Here is a 27,470-nt window from a genome sequence, read left to right on the forward strand (position 1 = left end):
TCCCAAACCACCCTTCAAATCCATACCTGCACAGCTGTACATCCTTTCTGCAGTTGCTCCAGTCAAAAATCTTGGAGTTATCCTTCACTCCTCTCTCACCCTGCACGTCTAGCCAGTCAGCAAATTTTGCGCTATCTTTCAAATATATTCACAACAGAACCACTATTCATCACCCTGACCCCCACCACCCTAGTAAAGCCTGCGATTTCTCAGCTGGAGTGCTACAGCAGCTGCCCTTGACCTCGTAAAGTCCATCTTCCACCCAGTTGCTAACGCAGAGTGATCCTCTAATATTAAATCGCATCATCATTTCTCTGCTCAAAACTCATAGCTTCCCATTTCATCACAAAACCCAAAGTTCTTGCCATGTCCTACAAGGCTCCACAACGGCGGTTCTCAAACTTGAGCATCCGAATCTTCTGGAGGGCAAAGTTGTTGCGCCCACCTGCGGAATTTCATGATTCGGTATTTTGCATTTGTGCCTTTCTAGTCAGTTTCAACTGGTTTCCGTGTGTTGAGGCAGCCAGGGGACCCCATTTTGAGAATCACTACACGTACTGGACCGTCTCCTGTTCTGCGCCCTCCCGGCCACAATGCTCTCCGTCTCAGCTCCCTCGAGGCCCACATTGCTCCTTCCTGGAATTTACATAGGACGTCGTCTCACTTTCTTGATATTTTGCTCAAACAACGCCCCTTCAGAGAGGTATTCCGGGCCTATCTGTTAGAATAGCCCTGCCCGCCATTCGGGGCCTGTTTTCTCTCTCCTTTGAGCGCTCCACACATCTTTCTCTGGCCGCATGTCTCCATTACAAGAATTTAAGCTCCAGGTTTCACTTTGTTCACGCTGCTGAAACGACAGCGCCTGGACGATCATAATAGGTGTTTAATGACTACTTCATTGACTGACCAGGAGTAAACAAGGGGAAGAATGGCCCTCGATGAGTACACAACACTCTCAGGGATCACCCGGCTCAGCCACCCACGCCGGGACCGGCGCCCAGGGGCGGGACTTCCTGTGTGGTCGCAAAATAGCTTCCGGGGTGAACCAGAAGTCCCGGAGAGCGCAGCCGCCTCACTGAGCCGGCGGCTCAGGCTGTGTGGTCCCGACGCCGCCATGGGCAAAAGAGACCGGGGGGACCGCGGTGAGACGTGGCGCGGGCACACTGGGGGCTGCCTGCGCCCGCCGTCCCCGTCGTCCTGTGTGGTAGCCGCTCCGGGCTTCTTGGCGGCGGTCGACCTCGCTGTCCGGACGGGCCGCCGGGCGGGGGGCGACCCCTGGCCTTCGGGCAGCCTGCGCCCCGGGCCGGGTGGGCAGCGATTGAGGGAGAGCACGCCCGCGGCGCGCAGGTGGCCCTGTGCCAGGGGCGCTCGGCGCTGGGGACATCCGGCTGCTGCCGGGCTCCCCCGAGAGGCGCCTAGTCAGTGCAGGGGGATCCCGGGGCTCCTGCGGGGCTCACTTCTGTGTCCGTGTCTGCAGATAAGAAAAAGTCCAAGAAGCGGCACTACGAGGATGAGGAAGAAGAGGAAGACGACGCCCCTGGGAACGAGTCTCAGGAAGCGGTTCCCTCAGCGGCCGGGAAGCAGGTGGATGAGTCCGGCACCAAAGTGGATGAATATGGAGCCAAGGACTACAGGCTGCAGATGCCGCTGAAGGACGACCACAGCTCCCGGCCCCTCTGGGTGGTAAGCACCCCCTCCGCCTGGGCCGGGCCCCGCAGTTGGCGGAGCCCACATCGAAATGCAGGGTCGTGCGCTTCAGAGCCGGCTGGGAGAGAGCTCTCCTAGACGCGGTTTGAAAATGGCCCGGGGTAGGAATGGGCATGTTCTCAAACCCACGGCCGGCTAGACCTGGGTTTCCTTTCTCTCTGACCCCTCCCCTAACTCCCCTTTCGTCTCCAGTTCTTCCACATGTTTGGAAATAACTTTTATCTAAAAAGTAAATAACGTTTCTTATGCAACATTTAAATTCCCCATTAAAAAAATTAACTTGAGACATTAGGTAGGCAGCTCTTTTCGCTCAACTTTGTAATTAACATTCTAAGTTCGTCTGAAGTCCAGCGAGATGGATAGCGAGTGAGGTGGGCTTTTCCTATGAAGACTAGTGGGGAGCAGTTGCTGACTTTGGAAACCTTTTCTTCTGTTCTCTCTAGAGCTTGTATCTGTTTAAAGTAACAGATTCCACAGTTTGGCTGAACTACTGTATACAAAATATGTGAACAACAAGGTCCTACTGTATAGCACAGGGAACTATATTCAATAGCTGTAATAAAAAAGAATATGAAAAACATATATGTGTAACTGCATCACTGGGCTGTACACCAGAAACTAACACAACATTGTAAATCAACTATACTTCAATTAAAGAAAAAAGAATTAAACAACCCCCCAAAATATCCCTGGTGTTGGTTAGCTTAAAGATCACTCTGGGGGCAGCTTATCCTTCCTAGGTAATGATACTGGAAGGAGTCGAATGGTCTCTGCAGCTCATTATTCTCCTTGTCTCTTGTGCCCATTTGCTGTTTGTCAGGCTCCCGATGGCCACATCTTCTTAGAAGCCTTCTCTCCAGTTTACAAATATGCCCAAGACTTCCTGGTGGCCATTGCAGAGCCGGTGTGCCGACCAACCCACGTGCACGAGTACAAGCTGACTGCCTACTCGCTGTATGCAGCTGTCAGCGTGGGGCTGCAGACCAGCGACATCACTGAGTACCTCAGGAAGCTCAGCAAGACAGGAGTCCCTGACGGAATTATTCAGTTTATTAAGGCGAGTGGGGCTACGGCTGGCACTTGCGCCTGCCTTCTTGATGTAGTAATAGGGGGGCCGGGTGCTAAACGTTGTTACCCTGCGGCAGTCACAGAAATGCCGCATTCAGATCCAGCGTTGGGGGCTTGAACACCGATTACCCCAGCTGCTGTCCCTGCTAGGGCCACACTTCTCGTGCACTGCTCTTAGCCAGTGGGTGCTAACACAGTGGGGTTACAAATTCAGGCCCGTTCTGGCCAGGGTTATTTGGGAATACAGCCCAAAGTGAATGGTGTTATAGATAGAAATATGCCCCCTCCAGAGTTTGTGTGTTGGGGCCCCACCCCCTGAGGTGATTGTATTTGGAGTCAGGAAGAAATTAAAGTGAAATGTGGTTATAAGAGTGGGGCCAGTAGGATAAATTAGTTCTGTATAGGACAGGAAACCAGAAGGCTTGTGCATGCTCTTTCTCTTTGCATCTGCATGAGGAAGAGGTAATGTGAGCACACAGTGAGATGGTAGCCCTCTAAAGCCACGGAGAGAACCTTCACTACAAATGGAATTGCTGGCATTGTGATTGTGGACTTGTATAAATAAGTTTCTGTCATTAAACAGCTCAGGCTGCTCTGTTCTGTGTGGCAGCCTAGGCAGACTGGTATAGTCTAATACTGCCTGAGTACTGGCATGAGACCAGTAGTCAACAACTTCCGGTAGGAAAAGTTAAAAATGACCTCAGATGTCGAAGTGGACAGGTTCCATGTGAGGAGCACATGAGTGTGCTTGGCTTTGTTCTGAGAGTTGGTGACAGCTATCCCAAAGGGATGGACAGTGGCTTTCATTGCCCTCTGCTGATCTACAGGAAGTGGGGTTCGGACCCCTAAAACTGGAGTAGCAGGTAAGTGCCACAGGCATCCAGTACCACAGTGAGTCCAATCTCAGAGAAGCTGGCAGGAGCCCTGGAGAGAACCGTCTCTCTCTCTGATGTGACAGGGTGCCTGGGGAGAAGGGCTGGCACCTCTCTGGGGTGAGCCTGTGTCGGTAACCGGGCTGTTCTCAGTCTCGGCTGGGGGCTACCTGCAGGAATGCGGGGATTGGTCATTGTGGTGCTGGGTCCGGGAGGGCAGCAGTGGAGGCGGGCAGGAGCCCGAGATCTGCATTGTGAACCTTCGTGGCCACTGCACAGCCTCTGCTGCACTCCATCCTGGGAGGATTTTCTGCCATCTGGAAGCTTTCTTCTAGTTGGGGAAATAGAAACATTGGTCAGGAGGCCAGGAGGCTTCGTGTTTCATTTACGCAGCAGTGAACATGTACTCTGTGCCAGCCTTGTGCTGGGAGCTCTGGTCATAGTGATGCAGCAGAAGGAACTTCTGGGTTAGGATGGGGCCTTTGGGCATGGAGAAGGAAGGGAAAAGGAAAATAAAAGATTTTAAGCAGCATTTTTATAGATTGAGGGATGTGCATCAGAGATAGCCAGGCAAGAGGAAGGGAGGTTTTGCTCTCAAGCAGAGGCTCGTAGAAAAGGCTCAACTTACGCAGATCTGGACCCTTTTGGATGGCAAAGGGGACTTCCCTGAATTCGAGTAAACACTTGGTGGATGGGTAGTGGGAGGAGCCGGGAGCGACCGTGTTCTCAGTGAGCTGCATGTTGCTAACTTTGCCCGTGTGATGCTGTCGCTCCTTGCAGTTGTGCACTGTCAGCTACGGGAAAGTCAAGCTGGTCCTGAAGCACAACAGGTAAAAGGGCCCTGTGACGGGCCCGTCCAAGGCACCTTCACCCTCTGCAGGCTGGGTGGCGGGGAGCGGCCGTTTGTAGGCTGTCTGCTACGCGCTAACAGAGCAGGGATCAGCGGGTAGGAAGAGTAGTGGAGTGATGTGGCCGAAATGGGAAACTCGTTCACCAACCACTGTGTTCCCCTGAGCAGTGGAGCTGGGTTCAGATCCCGCCAGTTTGTCTTCAGAGCAGGGCTTTGCCTACAACCCTTGTGTGTTACATCACGGCCACTGGCTCAGTGCTCAGACTTGGCAGCAGGGTTGGGGGACAGTGAGAGAGTAGAGGGATATGTGAGGCCACTGTCTCCAGACCCTCTGGTAGAATGTGCAGTGGGACCTTCTGAAAACAGTGTGCTGGTCCTCCTCCCTCCCCTCCTGTAGGTACTTTGTCGAAAGCTCTCACCCTGACGTCATCCAGCATCTCCTCCAGGACCCAGTGATCCGGGAATGCCGCCTGAGGAACGCTGAGGGGGAGGCCACCGAAGTCATCACAGAGACCTTCACCAGCAAGTCTGCCGTACGTGGGCCCCAGTGTCACCCCTGGGCTGAGGGCACTGAGGATTTTAGTTCTGTCAGGCCCAGCACCTGCAGCCTAGGAGTCCTGCAGTCTCCTTTCAACCTTGGCTGTTGCTTGCTCACAGCAGGCTTAAATGTTTTGTGCCAGTGCATTTCCCACCTTCCTCCTACAGATTGCAAAGACGGCTGAGGGCAGCGGGGGGCCCTCCACTTCCCGGGCGACAGACCCACAGGGTAAATCTGACATCCCCACGGACCTTTTTGACTTCTATGAGCAAATGGACAAGGATGAAGAGGAAGAAGAAGAGACACAGACAGTGTCTTTTGAAGTCAAGCAGGTGAGTGAATGTATGCCATCCTGGTTCCCTGTCTAAGCAGGTGTCAGTGGCTGGTCTGACCCTGTGTGGGCTGTTTGGTCTGTGTGAGAGAACAGCTCCCCATCTGTCCCCTGATGTTGGTGTCTGTGCACTTAGCATCGGTCTTCCTGATGGGGTTAGATCTCAGTGTCCTGTTCCTCAGGCTGGTGGGTCAGTGTTCACAGTGCCTGAGGGGCATTTTTGGTGGCCGACTGGATTCAGTTTTGTCCATGTTCTTAGTTTGGGGTGCTTTTCTGTGCTTTAACCCAGCTGTTATCAGGCCAGATCTGAAATTGCAGAAGTCTAGGTAAACTTTTTTTTTAATCATTAGGCCCCTTAGAACTTGTGCCGTTTTTGAGTACGCTTTGGAGTTAATAAGAGTGTAAAACCTCCCTGGTGCTCACTCTTCAGGAAATGATTGAGGAACTCCAGAAACGGTGCATCCACCTGGAGTACCCGCTGTTGGCAGAATACGACTTCCGGAATGATTCCATCAACCCTGACATCAACATTGACCTGAAGCCCACTGCTGTCCTGAGGCCGTATCAGGAGAAGAGCTTGCGGAAGATGTTTGGGAACGGGCGTGCGCGTTCAGGGGTCATTGTTCTTCCTTGTGGTGAGTGACTCCTGAAGGCAGAACACGGCCAGACTGCTCAGTCTGGTGTGCCCGCTAGCTTATGCTCTCCGGAGCGCCTTTCCCTGGGTCACAGCTGGTCAGGGACCAGCCCAGGTCAGGTGGCTACCCAATTCCTGACTTGACAGACACTTGAGGGCTTGTTCCATGCGGAGCGCTGGTATGATGGGGACATGATGGGGCCCATTCTGGTAGGGGACAGACTGACAGTAAAAAACCAGCCAGGCCGTGTACGAAATCTTGGGCAGTGAAGAAAGACAGTGTCATGGGGAAGGGTGCTGGTTTATGTAGCAGGGTTAGAGACTGGTTCTTTGCAGTCAGTCCTGTGAGTTGTGTGTATTTGGAGGTTACCTAGCTCAGAAGCTCTGTTTGTTCCTAGGCTCCCTATTCTAGTGTGCATGTCCGAGAGAGGGCAGGAGCAGCCCTGTGCACCTGTCTGGTACCATTTGTCCTAAGGTGTGTCAGGTCTGGCCTAGGTTGTTGGCCAGAGGTCACAATCGACTCAGCTGGGGGTCCTACCCCTGGACTTAAAAAGGCAGAATCTCCAGGGCCTGTACTTCAGATTTTTTTTTAAAGCTCCATGGGTTATTTTGATGCACGTCCCTGGTAGAGAAGAATGGCTGTTTCAAAGACTAGCCTGACTTTTAATCTGGATCTTCAAATGGTGGATATCAGTAATCTCAGAAGCTCCCGGAGTCTCACCTTCCTGTGTCTCTGCTGGTGCTGCTCACACGTAGTGCACTCCCGAGTTCTCAGGCCAGTTTGTGGTGGAGCCGTATTCGCTGTCTTTACTGAGCCCCTCCCCTAAGTAGTCTCTGGGTTAGACACTCGGGACCCCAGCGGCACTGCTCTCCCACGGCCTTGGGGACCTTACACCTGGGCTTTAGTTTGCCCACGTTTAAAGCAGCAGAAGTAGGGGAGTGGCTTGTTAGGACAAATGTTGTCTTTCAGCATTTAAACAACATGTGTGTAAAATGCTTTAATAGGGCCTGGCACTTGTCTTAATTTTCACGTGTGTGTGTGAAGCGGGTGTGCCTTCTTTTTATAAAGAAGAAAAGAGAGGTTTTGAGCAGTAACTGCCTTCATAACATTAGCTGTGAGGGTCATGACAAGGAATTCTGGCCAGACTCGTGCTGACAAGTCCTTCTGTCTGCCCTGTCCTTCTTTTCGACCTGGGGGTTGCCCTCTGGGTCCTCAAAGGTGCCGGGAAGTCCCTGGTGGGCGTGACTGCTGCGTGCACGGTCCGAAAGCGCTGTCTGGTGCTGGGCAACTCGGCGGTGTCTGTGGAGCAGTGGAAGGCCCAGTTCAAGATGTGGTCCACCATCGACGACAGTCAGATCTGCCGCTTCACCTCTGACGCCAAGGACAAGCCCATTGGCTGCTCCGTCGCCATCAGCACCTACTCCATGCTGGGCCACACCACCAAGAGGTCCTGGGAGGCTGAGCGAGTCATGGAGTGGCTCAGAACGCAGGAGTGGGGCCTCATGATCCTGGACGAAGTGCACACCATCCCGGGTAAGCAGGCCGAGCACTGAGCTGCCCACTCGTTGTACAGACAGAGATTGACTTCCAGTTCCTGGGCCAAGGGGGGCTGGTGTGTAGTGTACCCATCTTGCTGGAAAGACTTGCTCCGTGAAGCTTTTAAATAAGTCATAAGCACGTGTGGGGCGGGGTTAGTGGCGGATGGGTGTACGCACTGGCAGCGTCCCTCATCGCTGGCCCAGCGTCCTCAGTTAGAAAATGTAATTTTCTTCCTCCCTTCATCTTAACTGTTGAAGCTCAGCTTACCCTTAACCCTCCCCCCTCCTTTTTATTTTTTTTTCACTGGTCCTGTGAAAATTGGACTAGGAGCACAAAAAAGTCCTTGCACTGTCTGTTTTACTTGAAGAGTATTGATCCTTAATATATTATAGAAGCCCTCCTTTTCCAAGTATTCCAGGCAGTTCTTCTCTTAAACAGCCGTATTGATGTAATTTGGATTGTAAATTGATGATGTAGAGAGTCATTTCCTATTGGTGAGTTTGGCATTGCTTTGTAGCAGTTTAGTTAGAGGCTGTGTTTGGAGCCTGGGAAGGCTGGAGGCTTTCTGCTCGAGGATGTATTTAGTACATGTTGATGTTCCTTTCCAGCCTGGATCTCAGTCCCAGGCTCTCCTCGGCTCACTGGATCAGTTTGTTTAGGTAAAAGAGGGAACCCAAACATCTCTAAAGGGTTTTGAGTTCAGGCCTGGTGAGCCCCATGGCCTGGCCGTTCTCACTGGGCCAGAGAGCGGATGTTAAATAGGAAGTTCTAGCGAAGCAGAGTAAGACCCTGCTGTTAAACATTTAGCACTTCAGATTGGGAAGGATGAGAAATCTTTGGAAGATTTAGGTTTATCTCGGAAGATGAAGACTGCTACATTCTCTTACAGATCTTCCGAAAGGATTCCTGTTAGGTCACTGTATTAGTAAGACATTCTCCTTACAGTACTCGCACATGTTAAGTGCTTCCTGCATGTGAGGGACTGTGTCACTGTCATTGTTTCAACAAGTGTTTATTGAGAGCCCATTAAGTACTGGGCACTATGCTTGGCACCAGAGACAAAGTGGGAGGGACAGTCAAAGAACCACGTGTGTAAATGTCAGATGACAGCCGTATCGTGATGTCCAGTGAAACGAGCCACATGCAGAAGCTCGTACTGTGATCCCACTTGCAGGAAGCTGAGCAAAGGGGGCAGACGTGCTGTCTGACGACTGAAGTGGAGTCAGGCTCCCCTGGGGCGCGAGAGCTGCTGTGGACTGGAGGGGTCAGAGGTGAAACTTCTGGGTGCTCCGAACATACGTATCTTGTTCTGGGTGGTTCCTCAGGTGGGGCCAATGTAAAAACTTACTGAGCCATATGCTTCATCAAACGTGTGACAGCTGTGGTGCTGACAGTGGGACGTGACCTGTTTGCAGGGCAGAGGCCCCGGGGAGGGCTCGTTTCTGGCTGCGGAGTGTCTAGACAGGGTCCTGACTTGTGCGTACTTTGAGTGGACGTGCCCCTGGGCGGTCCCCAGTGCAGCCTCCTGGGAGCCCATGCTAGGTTGGTGTCTCCATTGCCTTGGCTGCTTTATCCTTCTGACGTGGGGAACCTGGTCTGGGGGCCTTAGCTACCCTTTTTTGGAGCCGGCATAGTCCTTGGAGGTCACCCTGACCCCGGTTTTTTGTTTGTTTGTTTTCCAAGTGTGTGTGAAACTCTGTAAAACCTGGATGTTTGCTTGGAGTTAGACAGCCCTCCGTTATTTTGCTGTTCTTATGTGTTTGGTTTGTGATTTGTTGAAGTCAGCCCTCTCTTTGCCTGAGATTGTCATGTCTGTTTCTGAAGTACCGCTAACCTTACCTTTCATTGTAATACAAAATAAGTATGACTTAATGAACATTTTAACCTTCATTCCGAGTATTAAAATTTTTAAAAGATGAGCCCGTGGAAAAACCCATACATGGATTTTTAAAAAATGAGTGTCTCATACCCTTTTATGTGTTTGTTTAATTTAATTTGATCAGTCAGAATTGTAGCATTCAAAAAAAGGAAGGCAGAAGAAGTTGCTAGTTAGCCAGGATGAGTCCAATCAGAGACTCTGGAGGGGGGCCCCTGGAAAGGGGAGTGGAGCCTGGGGTCCCCTCGCTCCCTGTTTCCTCCTTGGTTTATGGGGAGGTGATGGGAAGTGGAGCAGACCTGGCTCCTTTCCTTCCTCTGACTCACCAGCTGCCCCGCTGTCTTCCTGGTAACCGAGGCACGAGTTTCATGGTGAACAAGTTCTGGTATAATGTGGAACTTGGTGGCATTTCAAGTGTCGTAGATCATGTTTCAGATCAACAGCTGAGCTGAGGTGGGGAGAGTACTGGGGTTTGCTAACTTGGCGCTTCCCCTGGGTTATCTCTCCCCCCCATTCTCCTTCACCCTCCTTTTGAACAGGTCTAGAAGTGACAATTAAGTGTTCTCGCTGAGCCTTCCTTGTGTAGGGCTAGGCTCCTGATCCAGGAGCCCGGGGTGAGCCCCTGTGGGGTCATGGGCCAGGGTTGAGTCCAGGTTGTCTGTGGGACCCCGAGCGCTTGGAGCAGGGGTAGCAGGAGCACACCAATTGTCTCCTCAGCCAAGATGTTCCGGCGGGTGCTGACCATCGTGCAGGCCCACTGCAAGCTCGGCTTGACCGCCACCCTCGTCCGGGAAGACGACAAGATTGTGGACTTGAATTTCCTGATTGGGCCCAAGCTCTATGAAGCCAACTGGATGGAGCTGCAGAACAATGGCTACATCGCCAAAGTCCAGTGCGCTGAGGTACCCCGCCCCGTGGTCTCTGGGGTTCGAGGGGTGGGGGTCGGGTCAGCTCCTTGTGGGCAGTACACAGGTCAGGCCCTGCGCAGAAGTGCCATCCCCTCACCCTCCTCCATCCCCTGTGGGCTGGGCGGTGTCTGCCAGCTCCCACCTCCGGGGCGCAGGAGGTGGTGGCAGCGGGAGGATCCCTGAGGCCGGGTGGGCCCCAGAGTCCCTGCTTCACCTCCTTTCTGGGAGCTGGGACCTCAGGGTCATCCTGCCCTGCCTCTCCCTGAGGGATGCTTGGTGGCCCTGCATGGGCAGCCCACAGGCCACCCCCAGTGCCAAAGCCTCTGGGTTCTCCTGCCCCCAGAAGGCACATGTGGGCCCTGATCATTTTATTTCTCAGAACACATTTTTTCAATATTGTTCTGTAATGAATACCTGCACAGGTGCCAAAGGTAAGTCTTGTTAAAGGGTGAGTCTTCTCAGAAGGGACAATAGCAGAAATCCTTTTTGACTGTAACATGACCGTTGCTCCCTGGCTGGAGTTGGGTGGGCTCTGTCCTCCAAGGGCTGATGGGATTCTTGAGTAAACTTGAGTGTGAGGCCAGGGTGACCACGTCTTGAAGGTTAGGTTTATCACTGTCTTGATATTATTATTTTACTTCCTACGTATATTTCCCTAAATATTTGTTGTTTAGCTTTGCTTTAAAAAAAATCTTTATGTATATGCAGATGAAATCAGGTTACATGTGTTCTTGTATGACTTCTGTCTTTTGCTTAGTATTTTTATTCCTTGCATAAGGCATTGTTTTTCAATGATAGGTGTAGCTGTAGTTCGTTCCTTTGAGTTCCTCTCTGGTATTCCATTGTACAGATATACCACAGTTTGGTAGGTAATGGAATATTATAAAGCAGTGAAAATAAAAATATTCTCTAATGTTGACAGACATTTGGGTTGCTAAGCTGGTTGTTTTTTTTACAGCTTTATCGAAGTATAGTTTATGTTCCATAACTTTCACCTGTTGTAAGTGGATATTGTGATTTGTAACTTCTGTGATTTTAGTAAATGTAAAGAGTTGTGGAGCTGTACCCCAAGCCCACCTTTAGAACATTCCACCCACCCAAAGTTCCCTTGTGCCTGTTAGCAATACCCTGCTTTGACGCCCAGCCCTAGGCAGCCACTGGTTTGTTTTCTATGAATTTGGAGCTTAGTTTTTTGCTGTTAGGGCAGTATTGCTGCAAATTTTTTTTTAAAATGTATTTTCCATTTCCTGGGGCTTTTGTGTTAGAGATTTTCTAAAGCAGCATTGTCCAGACTGTGGACTGTGACCCTGTAGCAGATGGTGACATCACTGCAGTGGGTCATGACCAGGATAGAATAGAATCTACCAGAATGTGTCATGCGTATTGTTTTGTAAAACCATGTTTGTGTGTGTAAATGTTTAGTTTGTGATGTAAAGGGTCTCAGGTTTGAAGGCCACTTCTCTGGCAGATACCTTCACAATTAGCATTGCTGGGACAAGGGCTTTCTAGGTGTTCACTAGTCGTGTTGTGAAAACCTCTGTTTGCCACGGTGGCTGTGCCCGTGAGCTCTCATTGGGTGATTGAGACTGCTCCACGTCTCCAACACCTAATATGGAGATTTTTTTTCTTTTAATTTTTTGCTAACCTTGTAAGTGTGACATGGTATTTTTTTAAGGGTCTTAATTTGTGTTTTCACGTTTACTAACGATGTTGAGTGTGTTTTCGTATGTTTATTGGGCATTTGTGGTGCATACTCTGTGAAATGCACCACTGGTAAGAATCTGATTGTCCTCACTTGGAGCTGGTGTGAAAATAATTCCCTGGTTATCGATATGTTTAAAAATCTTTGTTAAGTGACTAACATGTGAGAGTGTCCTGGTTCCACACTGGGTATTAGATTTTGTTTGTTTTGTGTGTGTGTGTGTGTTTCTAGTGTTACTGAGATGTAATTCACATACCATTGGTTTTATCTTGATTTGTTTGAAAGCTAATTTGCTGAAGTTTCTAATTGTGTGATGTTTAAACTTGCATACTGAGCCCTGATTCTCTCTGTATCACAGGTTTGGTGTCCAATGTCACCTGAATTTTACCGGGAGTATGTGGCAATCAAAACAAAGAAACGAATCTTGCTGTACACCATGAACCCCAACAAATTCAGAGCTTGCCAGTTTCTGATCAAGTTTCACGAGAGAAGGAATGACAAGATTATTGTCTTTGCTGACAACGTGTTTGCCCTGAAGGAATATGCCATTCGGCTGAACAAGTAAGAATGCAAAAGTTAGGGTTGCTTCCAAAGCCAGTTTATCTTCCCCTGTGAGAGTACAGAAGGTGCCAGTTTTGCCCTTGAAGCTCTCAGGGACTTCTTGGGATCTCAAGGTCTAGGTCTGTAGTCGCAGGGACCAGGTGAGACAGAGGGGCATGTGGTCGGAGTCAGAGGCTGGAGCGTATAGAAAAGGGAGTCTGGTCACAGTGAGCCCCCAGGGGGCTGAGGCTAGAGTCCTGCTGCTTTGGAGCTGGGCTCCAAACATAAGCATGGTTGGCATCTGGAGTATCAGGCCAAGTGGGCATGGTGGCTGGAGACGAGGTCAGACTGTGTGGCCAGGGGCCAGGGACGCAGGGCATCCCAGATGTGGCCCGGCATCTAGAAGGAGGTGCTTAGAAAACACCCACCAGAGTCCTGCTTAGCCTACAGCCCCGCCGAGATACTTGTGCCTAAAACCTGGCTATTGTAAATCCCCTGCCAAGTAGGGAGAAAGAGGCCTGTGCTTCCTTCTACAGATACACGGGGCTTCGGGTGCCGTGAGTGCTGCAGGAGGCAGGGCCCTCTGTGAAGATGGGCCTTGATTCATGTCTGTGGGGTTGGGATGGAGACAGACCAGCTTCTCTTCAGTCGTCACTTCGGCCTTATGAAGTCACTCTATTGTTCCTATTTTATAGATGAGAAAACTGAGACACGGGAAGATTACATTTCTCAAATTTCTACAATTGTACCTTTTTTTAAATTTAGGGAAGATTTTACTTTTTATGAAAGTAACATAGGTTATTATGAAAATAAGCAATTCCTTGCACCTCTCTTCTCATCCACAGTTCCTGTTCCCCTGAGATAGCCACTTTCAGCTCTTCTCTCTTTACCTTCCTATTTCTGAGTAATAATTTATATAGTAGTTTCTTGATTATTAACTGTAGATTGACTATTAATTATTAATCTATACTTGATTATTAATTATTTCTATTAATTGTAGAAATTGCCTATTAACTTCCTACCATGGGCATTGAGGATTTAACTCTCTGACATATGCTGCTCCAGCCTCCCACTCCATCCTCCCAATACGTTCTTGGTTAAGTTAGTATTCAGTGTTACATTGTTTTGACTGAATAATAAGTATCGTTCAAGCCAAGGCATATAGTGTACTATGATTATATTTTCTTTTTTGTTAACATTTGTTTTTCCTGGAGTTAATAATTGCCTCTCCATTACTTTTGCTTGGTTTTCTATATACTTAATAATTACTCCATTTCAGACTCTTAATGCAGTAGTAAACTCTGTCTCAAAAGGGTCAGACCCATCAGGCAATCTCTCAGTTCCCTTTTACTTTCTTTCCCTAGTGGAATCCTTACCAGTACTCCATCCTCCATCCTCCTCCCTCCTCCTCCTCCACCTCCTCCTCCATATCCACCTCCACCTCTTCCTCCATCTCTTCCTCCACCTCCATCCACCTCCTCCTCCTCTTCCACCACCTCCTCCTCCATCTCCATCCACCTCTGCCTCCTCCACCTCCATCCACCTCCACCCATCTCCACCTCTTCCTCCACCTCCATCCACCTCCACCCTCTTCCACCTCCTCCACCATCTCCTCCACCGTCACCTCCTCCACCTCTTCCACCTCCACACACCTCCACCTCCTCCTCCACCTCCACCCTTCTCCCTTTTCCACCTCCACCTTCTCCTCCACCTCCATCCATCCTCTTCCTCCTCCATTTCCACCTCCATCCATCTCCACCTCTTTCTCCACCTCCTCCACGTCCTTGTCATCATTGTCATCACTGTCACTACTGACCCTTTGGAAACTACAAAAACCAGGTCGTTACGAGAAAAGCAGAGGAATGGCCTTGGCAGGTGCCAGGAGGTGATAACCAGTGAGGTTGTCAGACAGGCTTGTGCCTCTTGGTAGACAGCTGGGAACTGAAGAGGCAAGTTTTGAACTTAGTGTTACAGGAGGTCAGTGGGGAAAAGTCTGGAAGGGGCTCTTTTTTCTTGGAGAATGCCTGTGTCATCAGGAAAACAGTTGCCTCCACACTTTTGTTTGAAAATAGCAGTGTTTTCTTGGCCACTCCCATTGGGCTTCATGAGGGGGTGTTTTGTCTTGTTGAGTCACTGAGCTTGGAGCGAGAGATGTTGAAGCAGGAAGGAGCAGAGTCCAAAACCAGGGAAGTGCAGGAGGAAGCCCTGGGGAGAGGGGCTGCCTGCACCGCGGAGGGTGATATGTGTGCGTGCGTGCGTGCGTGCGTGCGTGTATGTGTTGGAAGCCAAGTGGGAGGGCCTGTAGCCACTCAGTTTTTTGGTCTCCTCCTGATACTCTCGCCCGACAGAGGGCTTTCTGGGAGAGCAGCCTTGCAGGAACCCCCTTGCTCTGTGCCATGCTGTCAGGACCACCGAGGAGGGATTTCATGGTTTTCCTAACACTGCTTTGTCCTTCTCTAGACCTTATATCTATGGGCCTACGTCCCAGGGAGAACGGATGCAGATTCTCCAGAATTTCAAACATAACCCCAAGATCAACACCATCTTCATATCCAAGGTCTGTGTGGCATGTGGCAACCCCAGGGCCTCTGGGGGACACTGGGTGACTTCTGTACAGTGAATTGGTGTTTGTTGAAGGAACTTTCTGTGTCAGTTTTCAGTCCCACGTGTCCAGTGTCTGGAGGCAGGAGGATGTTGCCTGCCAGGTAGTGGGAGAAGCAGATTAAGGATTTTAATGTGCATAATCTGTACTCCTAACTCAAGGGCTGTGTAATCTATAAAGTCCTTTTGCTTGACGAAAGTTTCTCCCATCTGTTTTTGGGATACAGGGATTTTAAGTTGTATTTTCTTTAGACAAAGGAAAACGTTCGTCGCCTACTCTGGCAAAAGTAGGCATTTGGATGATGTCCTCTTTGTGGCTTTGGGGAGTCCTGGGGATGGTGGGCAGCCTTTGTCCCAGCTCCTGGAGGGCCTTGCTGGTGGGTAGGGAGTGTAACCGCAGTGCAGACTCACATAGGCCCGGCTTGGTGATCGTTTTAATTTGCAGGTAGAGGTGGTGGCCAAACAGTTTAGAACAATATTCAGGTTAGAACCCCCTGGAAGCCTGGTTTCTTATAAAGTGATCATGGTTGGGTCAGTAAGTGCCAAGCTTTGGTTTCTGCATCTGGGAACCTTGATGGTTGGATCCCCTCCTCTGCTAAGGCAGCTACCCTGGGCCAGAATCCAGCCCACTGCAGGCTGTGGCTGCTACCAGGTCACGTGCCTCACGCATGCTGCCGGCCTTAGTGGCCTCCAGTTAAGACTGTGGATGGTTTAGTGCAGACCTATTTCTGTAGCCAAAAATAAGAATCACTCAACAGAGAGATAAGGCTTCTTGCCTTTGGGCCCCTGGCAGCCCACTCCAGGAGCGTTGCTGAGACAGAGATGCCGCACGCCTGTGCTCCAGAGGCCCCATCCGGGCCCAGGAGAAGCCTGTCCTGGCTTCTTCAGGACAGCTCTCAGGAGCGCACACTGGGGCCTGGAGGCCTGCCTGTGTCTGAAGGACCCTGACACAGACTGAAGACGATCGTTACTGCTTTCCTAAATGACTTAAAGAGCTCGTTTAAATTTGAGGCTAGTTGATTTTTTTTTCTCTTTTTATCTCATATTTGAAAACCTTCCCAAACTCCCAGTTGTTTGTTTTCTGTAGGTGGGGGACACATCGTTTGATCTGCCAGAAGCCAACGTTCTCATTCAGATCTCCTCTCACGGTGGCTCCCGGCGGCAGGAGGCCCAGAGGCTGGGGCGGGTGCTCCGAGCCAAGAAAGGTAAAGACGGTCTTCCCCCTTCTGCTCTAGGAGGCCTCTCCCTTCCAGCCGCTTTGGGCAGGAAGAGGGCAGGGCTAAGCTGCCTGTGTGTTCCTGAGGGCAAGCTTGTGCTCCGGGGCTTGGCAGACTCTGAAGGGCGGGGGTCCCAGAGCAGAGATCCCCGAGGACCTCCTTGGCCCTGGTGATTTCTCACGTGTTGGCTGAGTGTGTGGATGTTCTCCATGGCAGCCGCCTGGAATTCACACTCTGAGCTCTGTGTGGGGTACAAATACTTGTATGTGGAATCAACAAAAAAAAACCAAAAAAGCAAAACCTTACAGAAAAAGATACCAGATTTGTGGTTACCAGAGATGGGGGTCTGGGAGTGGGGGAGCTGGATGAAGGTGTTCCAGAGGCAGAGACTTCCAGCTGTAAGGTAAATGTGTACTGAGGCATAGAAAGTCCCACAGGGTGACACAGTTAACCTCGCTGTATGCTATACTTGAAAGTTGCCAAGGCGTAAATTCTAAATGTTCTCATCACTGGAAAAACCTTTTTTTTTTCATTTCTTCTTTTGATATTAATATGAAATGATGGATGTTAACTAAACTTACTGAGTAATCATTCCATAATATATGTAAGTCAAATCATTATGCTGTGTACCTTAGACAGTGTTGTATGTCAGTTTTATCTCAATGAGACTGAAAGGGAGGAAAAAGAGAAAATATTTGAGGTAAGATATTTGGCCCTTTTCTTTGCATCACTGAGCTCTTGTAAGACGAGGAAACAGTTGAAGTCAGAAGCAGTGCATCGATACTTACTGGCATTTGAACTGTGAAGCAGAGCAGGTTTTTGGTTTGTTTCTAAAAGATTGGGTTTTATAGGCTATGGTATTTTCTCCTACTTTCTATGATAATTCTCTTGTTAATAGGTTTTCTCTCTGAGCTTTTTTTTTTTTAGTAGCTTTGTTGAGATATAATTCATATACCATACAATTGATCCATTGAAAGTGTACAGTTCAGTGGCTTTTAGTCTAGTCACAAGGTTGTGTAACCATCACCACGGAATTTATGTTCAGGATATTCTCATCACCCTCAAAAAGAAATCCTTACCATTTTCTCCTGCCACCCAGCCTGCAGCCCCAGGCAACCACTCAGCTACTTTTGTTTCCATAGGTGTGTTCATTCTGGACATTTTATATATGTGGAATCATGTTGTTGGGGTCTTCTGTGACTGGCTTCTTTCACTTAGCATGTTTGTAACAAGGTTAACCATGTGGTAGCACGTGTTAATGCTTCATTCTTTTGTATGGCCATGTAACGTTCCACTGCATGGACATGCCACCTTTTTTTAAATCCATTCCTCTGATGATGTGGGTTGTTTCCACTTTTTGGCTCTTAGAATAATGCTATTGGGAAATTCATGTGCAGATTGTGTGTGGACATAGGTTTTCAGCTCTCTCGGGTACAGATCTAGGAGTGAGATTGCAGGGTCATGTAGAAACTCCATGTTTAACAATTTAATAAACCACCAGACTTGTTTCCAAAGTGGCTGCACCATTTTACCTTCTCACCAGCACTGTATGCGGATTCAGTTTCTCCATATCCTGACAGCAGCTGTAGTCACTTTTTTTTTATTCTGGCCATCCTAGTGTGTGCCAGGTGGTACCTTGATTTGCATTTCCCCGAGGACTAATAATACTGAGCTTTCTCCCTGTGCTCACTGGCACGTGAATCTTCTGTTTCTTCAGAGGAATGCCTCTTCAGATTCTTAGTTCTTTTTACAATTGGGTTGTTGTCTTTTCATTATTGAGTTGTGATCCATTTTCACATAACCTAGATGCACATCCTGTATCAGCTGTGTGCTGTGTGAATGTTTTCTCCCACTCTGGGGGCTGTCTTCGTACTGTCTGGATGGTGTTTTAATTTTGATGAGGTCCCTGTGCAGAGTCAGGGCAGCGACCCCTCTGACCGCAGAGCTCCCCCACTGCAGTCCTCGCTTTTGAGCCCCGCCCCCTCAGTTCCTGCGTCCTGACATCGGATGTTGTCCTCTTTCCCGCCCTCCCCCAGGGATGGTCGCGGAGGAGTACAACGCCTTCTTCTACTCGCTGGTGTCTCAGGACACGCAGGAGATGGCTTACTCCACCAAGCGGCAGAGGTTCCTGGTGGATCAAGGCTATAGCTTTAAGGTACGTATCCCTTTGGCCTCTGGTCAGAGTAGGACCTAGGCTTTTTTGGTACCCAGTCCTCCAGGAGAGGTGGGGGCCACTGTCTACACAAGCAGTAGATACAGATGACAGGCAGGCACAGAACATGAGGGGACCAGGGGCCCCGCCAGTCCCAGACTCCCTTTGTCCTTGTGTGAATTGGGGATTGGGGGCTTTGAGAGAAAAGTACTGGGGGGTCCCCTCCTGCTTCCAGCTTCTCCTGGTGGATGGTAAGAGAATGGGGCCTCTGGAGCACAGGCATGCGGCGTCTCTGCTTGTTAACTCTTTCCAGCTGTCTTATAAAAAGAACACTGCGTGCTGGTGGGGAATGTGCTAGCCTGGTGGGACTGGATATGCCGAGGGGCTGTGGCTGAGCCCCTCGGGGTTACTTCTCAGGGGTGGCCCCTCCAGGTGGCTGGTGAGCCTGGCCCCAGTGGGCATCCCAGATGTCAAAGCCACCGGATACTGAAAATCTGGTATTTTAGTGATTCGGGAAATTCTAAAGCTTTGGTCAGCTTTTCATTGGCTGAGGCATTTGCTTTCTTTCCTGTTGACACAAGTAGCAAGTTAATGTCAGGATTTAGTGTCCCAAAGGCTTTGTGTTGTGGGATTTGTGTTTATAGGGGTGAGGGAGGGTGCTGGAAGCAGGATTGGAAGAGCATCTCTGAACATGTAGGTTCCCTTGTTCTTTTTTTTCCAATCAATATTTATTCTTGGTTTTTTTGGGGGTAATTAGGTTTATTTATTTAATTTTTTTATTATTTACTTTTAATGGAGGTACTGGGGATGGAACCCAGGACCTTGTGCATGTTAAGCACGTGCTCTACCACTGAGCTGTACCCCCTCACCCCGAGTCTTGATTTATGAAGGACCGTGGGCTGCCTTTTCAGATACTTTAGATTGTGTCTTTTTACAGATGAGTTCCCTGTATTAGCCTTAGACAAGAGGACAGGGTTGTCTGACCCCTCCTCTTTTAGCCAAAGGCAGTGACGCTTCTCAGCCTTCTCGTGTGGAATTCTAGTTCAGGACACTTGAAACAGTTTTTTGGAGGAGTTTCATTGTGACCTTTTTACCCGGCTGTAACATGTTCGTGCTGGTCACAGCATCCACACCTCCTGATTCCTGGGAGGGCCGTGAGGGTAAGACAAGCCCCGGATCAGGAAGTGCTCTGGGCCCCTCGGCAGGGGGGCTTGGCAGGAGGTTCCTGAGCGTGTAGTTGTGTGCTGGCTGGGGCTGCCTTTGCCTTCCTCGCCTTCAGGGCTGCCTGCTGAGAGCAGCCAGGTGAGAGGTCCCAGAATCATGCCCCTGGAGTTCCAGGAGGGGTGACTGGGCCGGAGCAGAGGTGTCCTGTATCTGTCATCCAGATCTGTGATCACCTGAGGGGCTCAGCCAGGTCGCTGCTTCTAGGAATTTCTTTTAATTCGAATTACGAGAAGAACTGGAGGAGAGGGGGAAGTTCCCTTGATACGATCAACCCAAGCTTTCTGCAGGGATAGGTAGGCCTCATGGGAAGTTATCCCCAAGGAAATGTAAACCGCATCCCCACCACGCTGCTACCTTGCTCTTTTAGAAAAATGTATAGATGTGTCCTCAGCGTTCTGTCTGCTGTAAGGCTCCCTCCAGCTGGAGGCCCTGGGCGCCTGGCCCAGGGGCTGTAGACCCACTTGGAGGGCAGCAGGCTGTGCCTTTCGCTCACGTGGTGCCAGACGGGAAGACTACAGACGGCTGTTTTGAGGTTGCCAGGATCTCTGGCGATCGTTTGTAAGGGATCGTTTTGCTGCTCTGTGTTGGCAGCAGACTTCCCTAGAATTTCCGAGACCTCTCCCGCCTTGCGGTTGTTAACTAAGTTCCTTGTCAGAGGCGGCTCCTGGAGCTAGCCTTGGACTGCTGGAGAGGAGCCCCCCACCATGAGCTCCCTGCTCACGGGGGCCAGCACGAGGGAAGTGAGCAGAGCACGTGGACCTGGCAGAGGGCGGGATGGGGCCAAGGGCAGGAAGACGAGAGGTTTCTGCGTTGCAGGTGATCACAAAGCTTGCTGGCATGGAGGAGGAGGAGTTGGCATTTGCAACGAAGGAGGAGCAACAGCAGCTCCTACAGAAGGTCCTGGCCGCCAGCGACCTGGATGCCGAGGAGGAGGTGGTGGCAGGGGAATTCGGCTCCAGGTCCAGCCAGGTGAGTGAGCGGCTGAGGGTCCAGGGGTCAGGCCTCCCCGAGGACAGGATCTTAGACGCAGGTCACATGCCCAGTTTTGTGTGTATGTGCACCTGTGTGATTTTTTTTAACTTGGAAAACACAGGAAACTGTAGAGAAGAGAGTAAGAGAAAAACAGCGCCTGATGGCTTTTCTGTGCATTGGTTTTACGTGTCTGAGCCCACAGTGGCCTCTGCTGGTCCCTGCTCTGTCCTTGTAACGTCCCTGATTCGATGTTTATTAGCATTGGGATGTTGACCCCACAGCTGGCTTTCTGTGGGGCTGCTGCAGGCGGGAGCCTGACGAACCCGGGCTGCCTCTCTCTGCCGGGCGGGTCACTGCATCTGTTTCCGTCTCAGTGACAGATGGAGAGCCTTCCCACCTGTAGGATGGAGTTGAGGATCAAGTCATGTTGCAGCTTCAGTGCATTAAAAAAATTTTTTTTGAGGTGGGGGTAATTAGGTTTATTTATTTAGAGGAGGGACTGGGGATTGAACCCAGGACCTCATGCATGCTAAGCATATGCTCTACCATTGAGCTATACCCTCCTCCCCAGCTTTAGTGCATGTTTTGAAAACTTCAGAGTTTTCTGAAAATGCTCAACTTCACATTTATTCTGCAGATACTTACTGAGGTCCAGCCGTGTGCCAGGCAGATATAACACGGTGTAACTAGTGAAAGGATCATTGTGAGTTCTTCTCAGGCCTTTCCAGGGAGAGAAGGACAGTTTAGTCAGGGGCTTCTGAAACTGGGTTGGTTTTAGAGCCAGAAGGAGAGCAGTGGCTGGAACAAGAGAGAAGGAAGCAGTGTCACCTGAGGAGGGGCTTCCTCCCCGCGCCTGAGGCCTTCTGGCCCCTAAACCCAGGGTTGGGGCTGGACCTCCTTCTGGGCCCTCTCCACGGAAGCCCCAGGGAGACTGCCTATTTCTGACTGCATCTGAAGGTGACGTCTGCTCAGTTCCATATCACAGTGGGTCCCCTGAGGTCAGGCTGTTGGAAGCATTGCTTCAGGGCCTGTCTACATCCTTCGCTTGTAATCTGGTGTGAGTGGTGTGCCAGGCTCTGGGTCAAGCCCTGGACTTGTGGGATTTCTGTTCACAGCACAGGAGTCGAGGCAGTTGTGGTTATCCCCTTCTGACAGATGAGATCGTTGAGATGTAGACACTGAGTATTTGCCCAAGGCCACCCAGTGCGACATAGAGCTGAGATTCAAGCCCAGGCTTTCTGGGTTTCCGCATGATTCAAAGCCTTTTGGTAGGGTCTCAGATTCTGAGGGACTTCTTCCCTTGCTGTTAAAACATTCTGTTTAGACCTTGTCCTGAGAGAGGCAGGGTGTCATTGTGGAAGCTGAAGTTGAGCACTTGGGTTCAGGCCCCATCTCTTTAAGACTTGTGTGATCTTGGGCACATCACTTCATTTCTCTGTGCCTTAGTTTCCTCTCCTGTAAGATGAGGATGATAATGGTTGTGAGGGCTGGGTGAGTTAAGACATGTAGTAGAACGGGAGAGCAGTGCCGGAGACGCAGTAAGTAGTAAATATTATTTTAAAAGTTATAAAATGTATTACACTTAAACATTTTGTAAGGTGTGTTGTGGTTGTAAGTGTCACAGGAGGAAAGTCTTTCCCCTTGGAAACTAACAGTGGGCCGGGTCCCCGCAGGTGTCCCGGCGCTTCGGCACCATGAGCTCCATGTCTGGGGCCGACGACACGGTGTACATGGAGTACCACTCGGCTCGCAGCAAGGCTGCCACCAAGCACGTGCACCCGCTCTTCAAGCGCTTCCGGAAGTGACACCCGCAGGTCCCGAGGGCAAGGCTCAGCACCCACACTGGAACGGGGTTTAAATGTAGCCTTATCCCTCCACATCTACGTTCTTTCCGGTGGCGTTGGTCAGACTGACCTAGGTTCCCTGTTGACTGTGTTGAAGACAATGCATCAGGAGCTTGCTTCCGTCTTCATGGGTCAAGCAGGGTTTCAAAAAAGTGGGAGTGGGGGACTCTATTCTCCGGTCTTTTCAGACCACTTTTCAGGCTGGTTGGGGAGTGGTCTTCCTGTATATAAAAATTTGTGATATTTAAGGTGTATTTATCTCACCGTTCTGCTGAATAAACAGCAATGGGACGTTTAACGACTCTTCGTTATAGATGGTGCCCTGCCTGGCCGTGGACCTGGCTTACATCTGAGTGGCAGACCTCCATCAGGGCCCACCTGGTGGCAGGACCAGGGGAGCGAGGTGGGGCCCGGCCTCGGGGAGGACAAAGGGAGACTTGCCAGTGTTGACTGGGAGGCCCCGGGGAGGTTGGGGCACGAGCAGTTTGCAGTGCTGCCCAGGCCGTTTGGCTGGGGTGGGTTGCGTGCTCGACGGCCACAGCTGTGGTCCTCTTGGTGCCCTAAAGGCCGTCGCCTCAGGGAGCCACAGTGCACACAGCTCCCAGGGGTCGATATCTCTGAGAGGACGATCTCTCATTTCTCCCCCAGATACCTTTCTGATGTCCCCGGGAGGCTGGATTCCACTTCTAATAGCGGTTTAGTGCCTTGGATCTTTCATAGCTGCTTCCTTTACTCTGAAAAGTGTCCTCTTGTCTTGTGCAGCCCTGGTATGAAAGGAAAGATGTTGGGGAAGGTCACACAAGGCAGGCCTGCTTCACAGGGGACGGGCGCACACGAGGCACAGGTCACAAAGGAAGGCTTGTTAGTTTGAGGTGGCTTGTTCAGGTAGGCAGCAGCTCCTGCAGCCGGGACCAGGGAAGCCTGTGCTTCCTCGGCCTCTAGACCTGAGGCCCTGCCGTCCCCACTCCACAGCAGCACCCTGTTCCCTGTGAGCACCAGGCACTGCTTGTATTTTCCTGTTTGCCCAGGTTGCTGCCATTTTCTTGTTCTCTAACCTGTCTGTGGACAATGTTGAATTTTACCCAAGCCATGGGATTCTGGAAAACAGGGACTATTAAGGAAATCCCCCATCTTCTGTGCTCTGGAGAACAGCTTACTGCCAAGAAGCACCTCCCCCCACAGGACTGAGGTAAGACTGACGGACGTCCTCCTTGTTTGCTACTGACAACACCCAATGCATACCTTCCAAATTCCCATTCTTTGCCTCAAGTGATTAGCTGAATTGCTTATTCCCTTGATCAACTGCAGCAAAATGCTTGTTAACCAAGCCTTGGTTAAGATTCTCTCCTGCCCCCAGCCCCTGAATTTTGGCCCAGCCTCAGCCTGCAGCCGCTCCTGAGAGCAGGCTGGTCTCAGGGTAAAACAACATCTGATCTGCTGTCTGACACGCTGCTGCATTCACCCCACTTCCTCACACCCTCCTTCAGCTTACTTCCTCCTCCCTGTACAAGAGGGGCTTTTTTGCCTAACCCTGGAGAAACTTGCAGATCTTAGGGTCAGTGTGTTCTCCCTCTTGCAGTAGCTGCCCTGCTCCCCCACCCCCTTTGCAGTAACCCTTTCAGATAAACACTCTCCTTACCAAACCTGGGTTAGTTTTTTTGACACTAAGTAACAAATTCCTATTTGTTCTGTAAAAGTAAATGGAGGTATCATCTCCAGGAAGCCTAACTCCAGCTCCTGTCCTAACAGGATTTCCTCTACTGTGCTCTGTTCTTAATGCTGTCCTTTTTTTTCTCCTTTGAGGTGTTTACATTTGTATCCTATCAGTTATTGGACAGATTTGCATCCTGTCCCCCAATATCTGGCATAGAGTAGGTGCTCTCTGACTACTGAATTGGACTCTCCAAAGTTTATGGACTTAAGTGGAACCCAGTAACCCTGCCAGCTTAAGGAAGCTGTGACTGAACTGCTCACTGGCAACCGTCTACCCCGTTAAACCTCCCTCTGCCTTTTCCCAGAACTGGCAGATGGAATTCACAGGATAGAGCACCAAGTAGGAGAACTGCACAGAGAAGTACAGAGATCTGCTCGGGGTCCCTTGAGTCCTCCATGGAACATTGGTCAGGACATGCATGTAAAGAATCTGCCCACAGCTGGGGAAGAGCCACATGAAAGGACGAGGGGGAGGTTGTCCAGGGCCTGGCCTCTTCCTGTTCCCACCAGCAAGAATCAAGAACCTCGTCATCCACAGAGCATCTGGTGGGGGGGGGGCGGGTATTCAGCAGGGTTTGGCTTCAGTACCGTGGAAAGTTGGATGCAAACTAATGCTGCATCAGTCCTAACAAAGTTTAAAGCAAGTCCCAAAAGGATCCAGCTGTTTCCAAGGAACTTAACCACATTCCAGAACAAAGCTGATTGTTGTGACACAAAGATGCCCAGCAACCAGCGAGGTCAAACTCACGGCGTCTGACGTCCGGTCAGAAATTACCAGGTAAGCAGAGTCAAGGGAATACTACTTATAGTGAGAAGTCTTGTTGCCGCCCTCTCTGACGTTTCTTGTTTGCTTGCTCTGACTAAGTGAGCTGCCCAGTGGAGTGGCTCACGTGACAGGGAATGGATGGGGGGGCCTCAGTCCAGTGGCCCACTGATGGACTGGATCTTGCCAACAACCTGTGAGTGAGCCTGGAAACAGCTTCTCCCAGCTTGAGCCTGAGATGACTACAGCCCTCACCTACCCCTTGACTGTATCCTATGAGAGACTTGGAACCAGAGGACCAGGCTAAGGGCTGGATCCCTGGGTTCCTGATGCACAGAAACTGTGAAATAATAAATGTTGCCATGTTAAGCCACTAAATTTTAAATTTTCAACAATTAAAAAAATATATTTTTCTGTATTATTTATGTCTCTTTTTTAAAAAAAGAATCAATTGCTAAGTCCTGGCCATGGATAGTGGTCATGCCTGCCCATGGTTACGTAGCAATAGATAACTGATACATAGCTTTTGGTACCAACAGTGGGATGCTGTTGTAACAAACACTCAAAAATATAGTAAAGCTTTGGAACTACAAAGTGGCCAGAGGCTGAAAGGATTTGGAGAAACATGTTAGAGAATGCCTGAACTGCCTTCAGGAGACTATCAGTGCACATCTGCACTTTGAGAACACTGCCCGTGAATGCTTAGGAGGAAGTGAACAACCTGTTACTGGAAGCTGAAGGAAGAGGATCTCTGTTAACACAGGGGCAGAAAACAGAGTGGCACTATCATCTGCAGTTATATGTAGAGCAGAATGTGTCTAACGAACTTTGTGATCAGGATTTGTGAAGATTTGTAAGCACAGTGTTCAAGGAGCTACCTGATTTCTTTGTTCTGCTTAGTAAAATGCAAAAGGAGAGAGAGCGAGTGAGGGCAGAACTGTTTTTAAAAGGGAGCCAGATCTTAATGGTTTAAAAATTTTATAGCCTCTCCCCCAAATAACCGATAACTGAAACAGTGGGAATTTTGGAGATTAGGTGTCATTGGGGGAAATATTAGTGAACTTGAAAACACGTCAATGTTAACGTCCAAAGCGAAACAGAGAAAATGAAAGAGAATAAACAGAGTAGCAGTGAGGTACACGTGCCTGGGTGGCTGATAGGTATGTATTCAGAGGCCTTGAGGCTGAAGAGGGAGAAGGGAAGTTAGGGGAAAAAAGATTGAGGAAATGATGGCTGATTAAAACTATAAACCCCCAGTTCCAAGAAACTCAGTGAACCCCAAGCATAAGAAATTCAGACACCAAAGTGCATCATAGTCAAGTTCCTTAAAATCAGTGATTAAAAGAAAAAAAAGGAGCCAGAGAGGAGGATTTTTGTGCAGGGAAAGACAAAGATGGCATACTAAGTTCTGTGACCACAGTGGAATTAAATTTAGAATCAATAAAATAAAGATCTCTGGGGAACCCCCAAATGTTTGATAAAGTTTCTTATTAAAAACCACAGAATCAATTCTGTATAGCACAGGGAACGAAATTCGGTATCTTGTAGTAACTTATAGTGAAAAAGAATGTGAAAACGAAAAAAAAAAAAGCAGTCAAGAAAGTCAAGAAGACAACAGAGCACTATCTTTAAGTACTGAAAGGAAAAAACCAATCACCTAGAATTCTATACCCAGCAAAAAGTTCTTTCAAAAACTAAAGTGAAGTGAAGTTCTTTGGATATAGGAGTCCTGCAAGAATTCATCGCTAGCAGACCTGCACTACAAGTCATGTTAAAGGAAGTCCTTTGAGGAAAGGAATATAATCCTAGTTAGAAAATTGTGTCTACACAAAGGAATGAAGACCACTACAAACTACATTGGTAAATATAGAAGATTTTCGTATTATTTACATCTTTTTTTTTTTTAAGGGGAATTGATTGCTAACTTCTGGAGACAAGTAGTGGTCATGGTTGCACAACAGTGTGAAGTACTTAATGCCACTGAATTGTGCACTTAAAAGTGGCTAAAATGGTTAATTTTATGTCACATATATTTTACCACAATTAAAAAAGAAAACTGTTTAAAGCAAAGAAAATGTATTGTGGAGTTTATAACATGTTAATGTAAAATGTGTAACAACAGTACAAAAGCCAAGAGGGTAGAAATGGATGTGCTGTTCTAAGGTTCTTGTGTTAATATGTGAAGAAGTATAATATTACTTAGAAGTAGCCTGTGATAAGTTAAAACAACCCCCAAAGCAACCACTGAAATAACATAAAGGATTATGGCTAGTAAACCAATATAGGAGATAAAGTGAAATCATGAAAAATACTCAATTCTAAAGACGGCAGAAAAAGGAAGAAGGAAGTGAGCAGATGGGACAACCAGAATAAATAGGAAATGGTCTAAATACCCTCAAAATCAAGGATTGTCAGACT

General features: G+C 49.3%; 1 protein-coding gene and 1 long non-coding RNA gene across 2 annotated transcripts; one reads left to right on the plus strand and one right to left on the minus strand.

Annotated features, from left to right (window-relative positions):
- Positions 1–1,043: 1,043 nt before the first annotated feature.
- Positions 1,044–22,874, plus strand: ERCC3 (ERCC excision repair 3, TFIIH core complex helicase subunit). Its single transcript, XM_006196079.4, has 15 exons — positions 1,044–1,142; positions 1,478–1,683; positions 2,528–2,764; positions 4,428–4,477; positions 4,895–5,030; positions 5,203–5,367; positions 5,797–6,001; positions 7,220–7,534; positions 10,134–10,318; positions 12,385–12,587; positions 15,027–15,123; positions 16,255–16,372; positions 18,421–18,539; positions 20,577–20,729; positions 22,406–22,874. The coding sequence occupies exons 1-15, from the start codon at positions 1,115–1,117 to the stop codon at positions 22,535–22,537; spliced, it is 2,349 nt and encodes a 782-aa protein (XP_006196141.1). The 5' UTR covers positions 1,044–1,114; the 3' UTR covers positions 22,538–22,874.
- LOC140696316 (uncharacterized) lies at positions 20,894–24,940 on the minus strand. The gene is made up of 2 exons (XR_012072468.1): positions 24,878–24,940; positions 20,894–23,340 (listed from the first exon to the last, which is right to left on the minus strand). It is a non-coding gene; the product is annotated as an uncharacterized lncRNA (long non-coding RNA).
- Between the last annotated feature and the right edge of the window lie 2,530 nt (positions 24,941–27,470).

Source organism: Vicugna pacos, chromosome 5 (assembly GCF_048564905.1).
Source record: "Vicugna pacos chromosome 5, VicPac4, whole genome shotgun sequence".
NCBI lineage: Eukaryota > Metazoa > Chordata > Mammalia > Artiodactyla > Camelidae > Vicugna > Vicugna pacos.

Excerpts from the sequence above, each read along its gene's own strand:
- ERCC3 (XM_006196079.4), top strand. The coding sequence starts at position 1,115 with ATGGGCAAAAGAGACCGGGGGGACCGCG. Across the intron at positions 12,588-15,026 it reads TATGCCATTCGGCTGAACAA|ACCTTATATCTATGGGCCTA; the intron begins GTAAGAATGCAA and ends GTCCTTCTCTAG. Across the intron at positions 18,540-20,576 it reads ATCAAGGCTATAGCTTTAAG|GTGATCACAAAGCTTGCTGG; the intron begins GTACGTATCCCT and ends TCTGCGTTGCAG.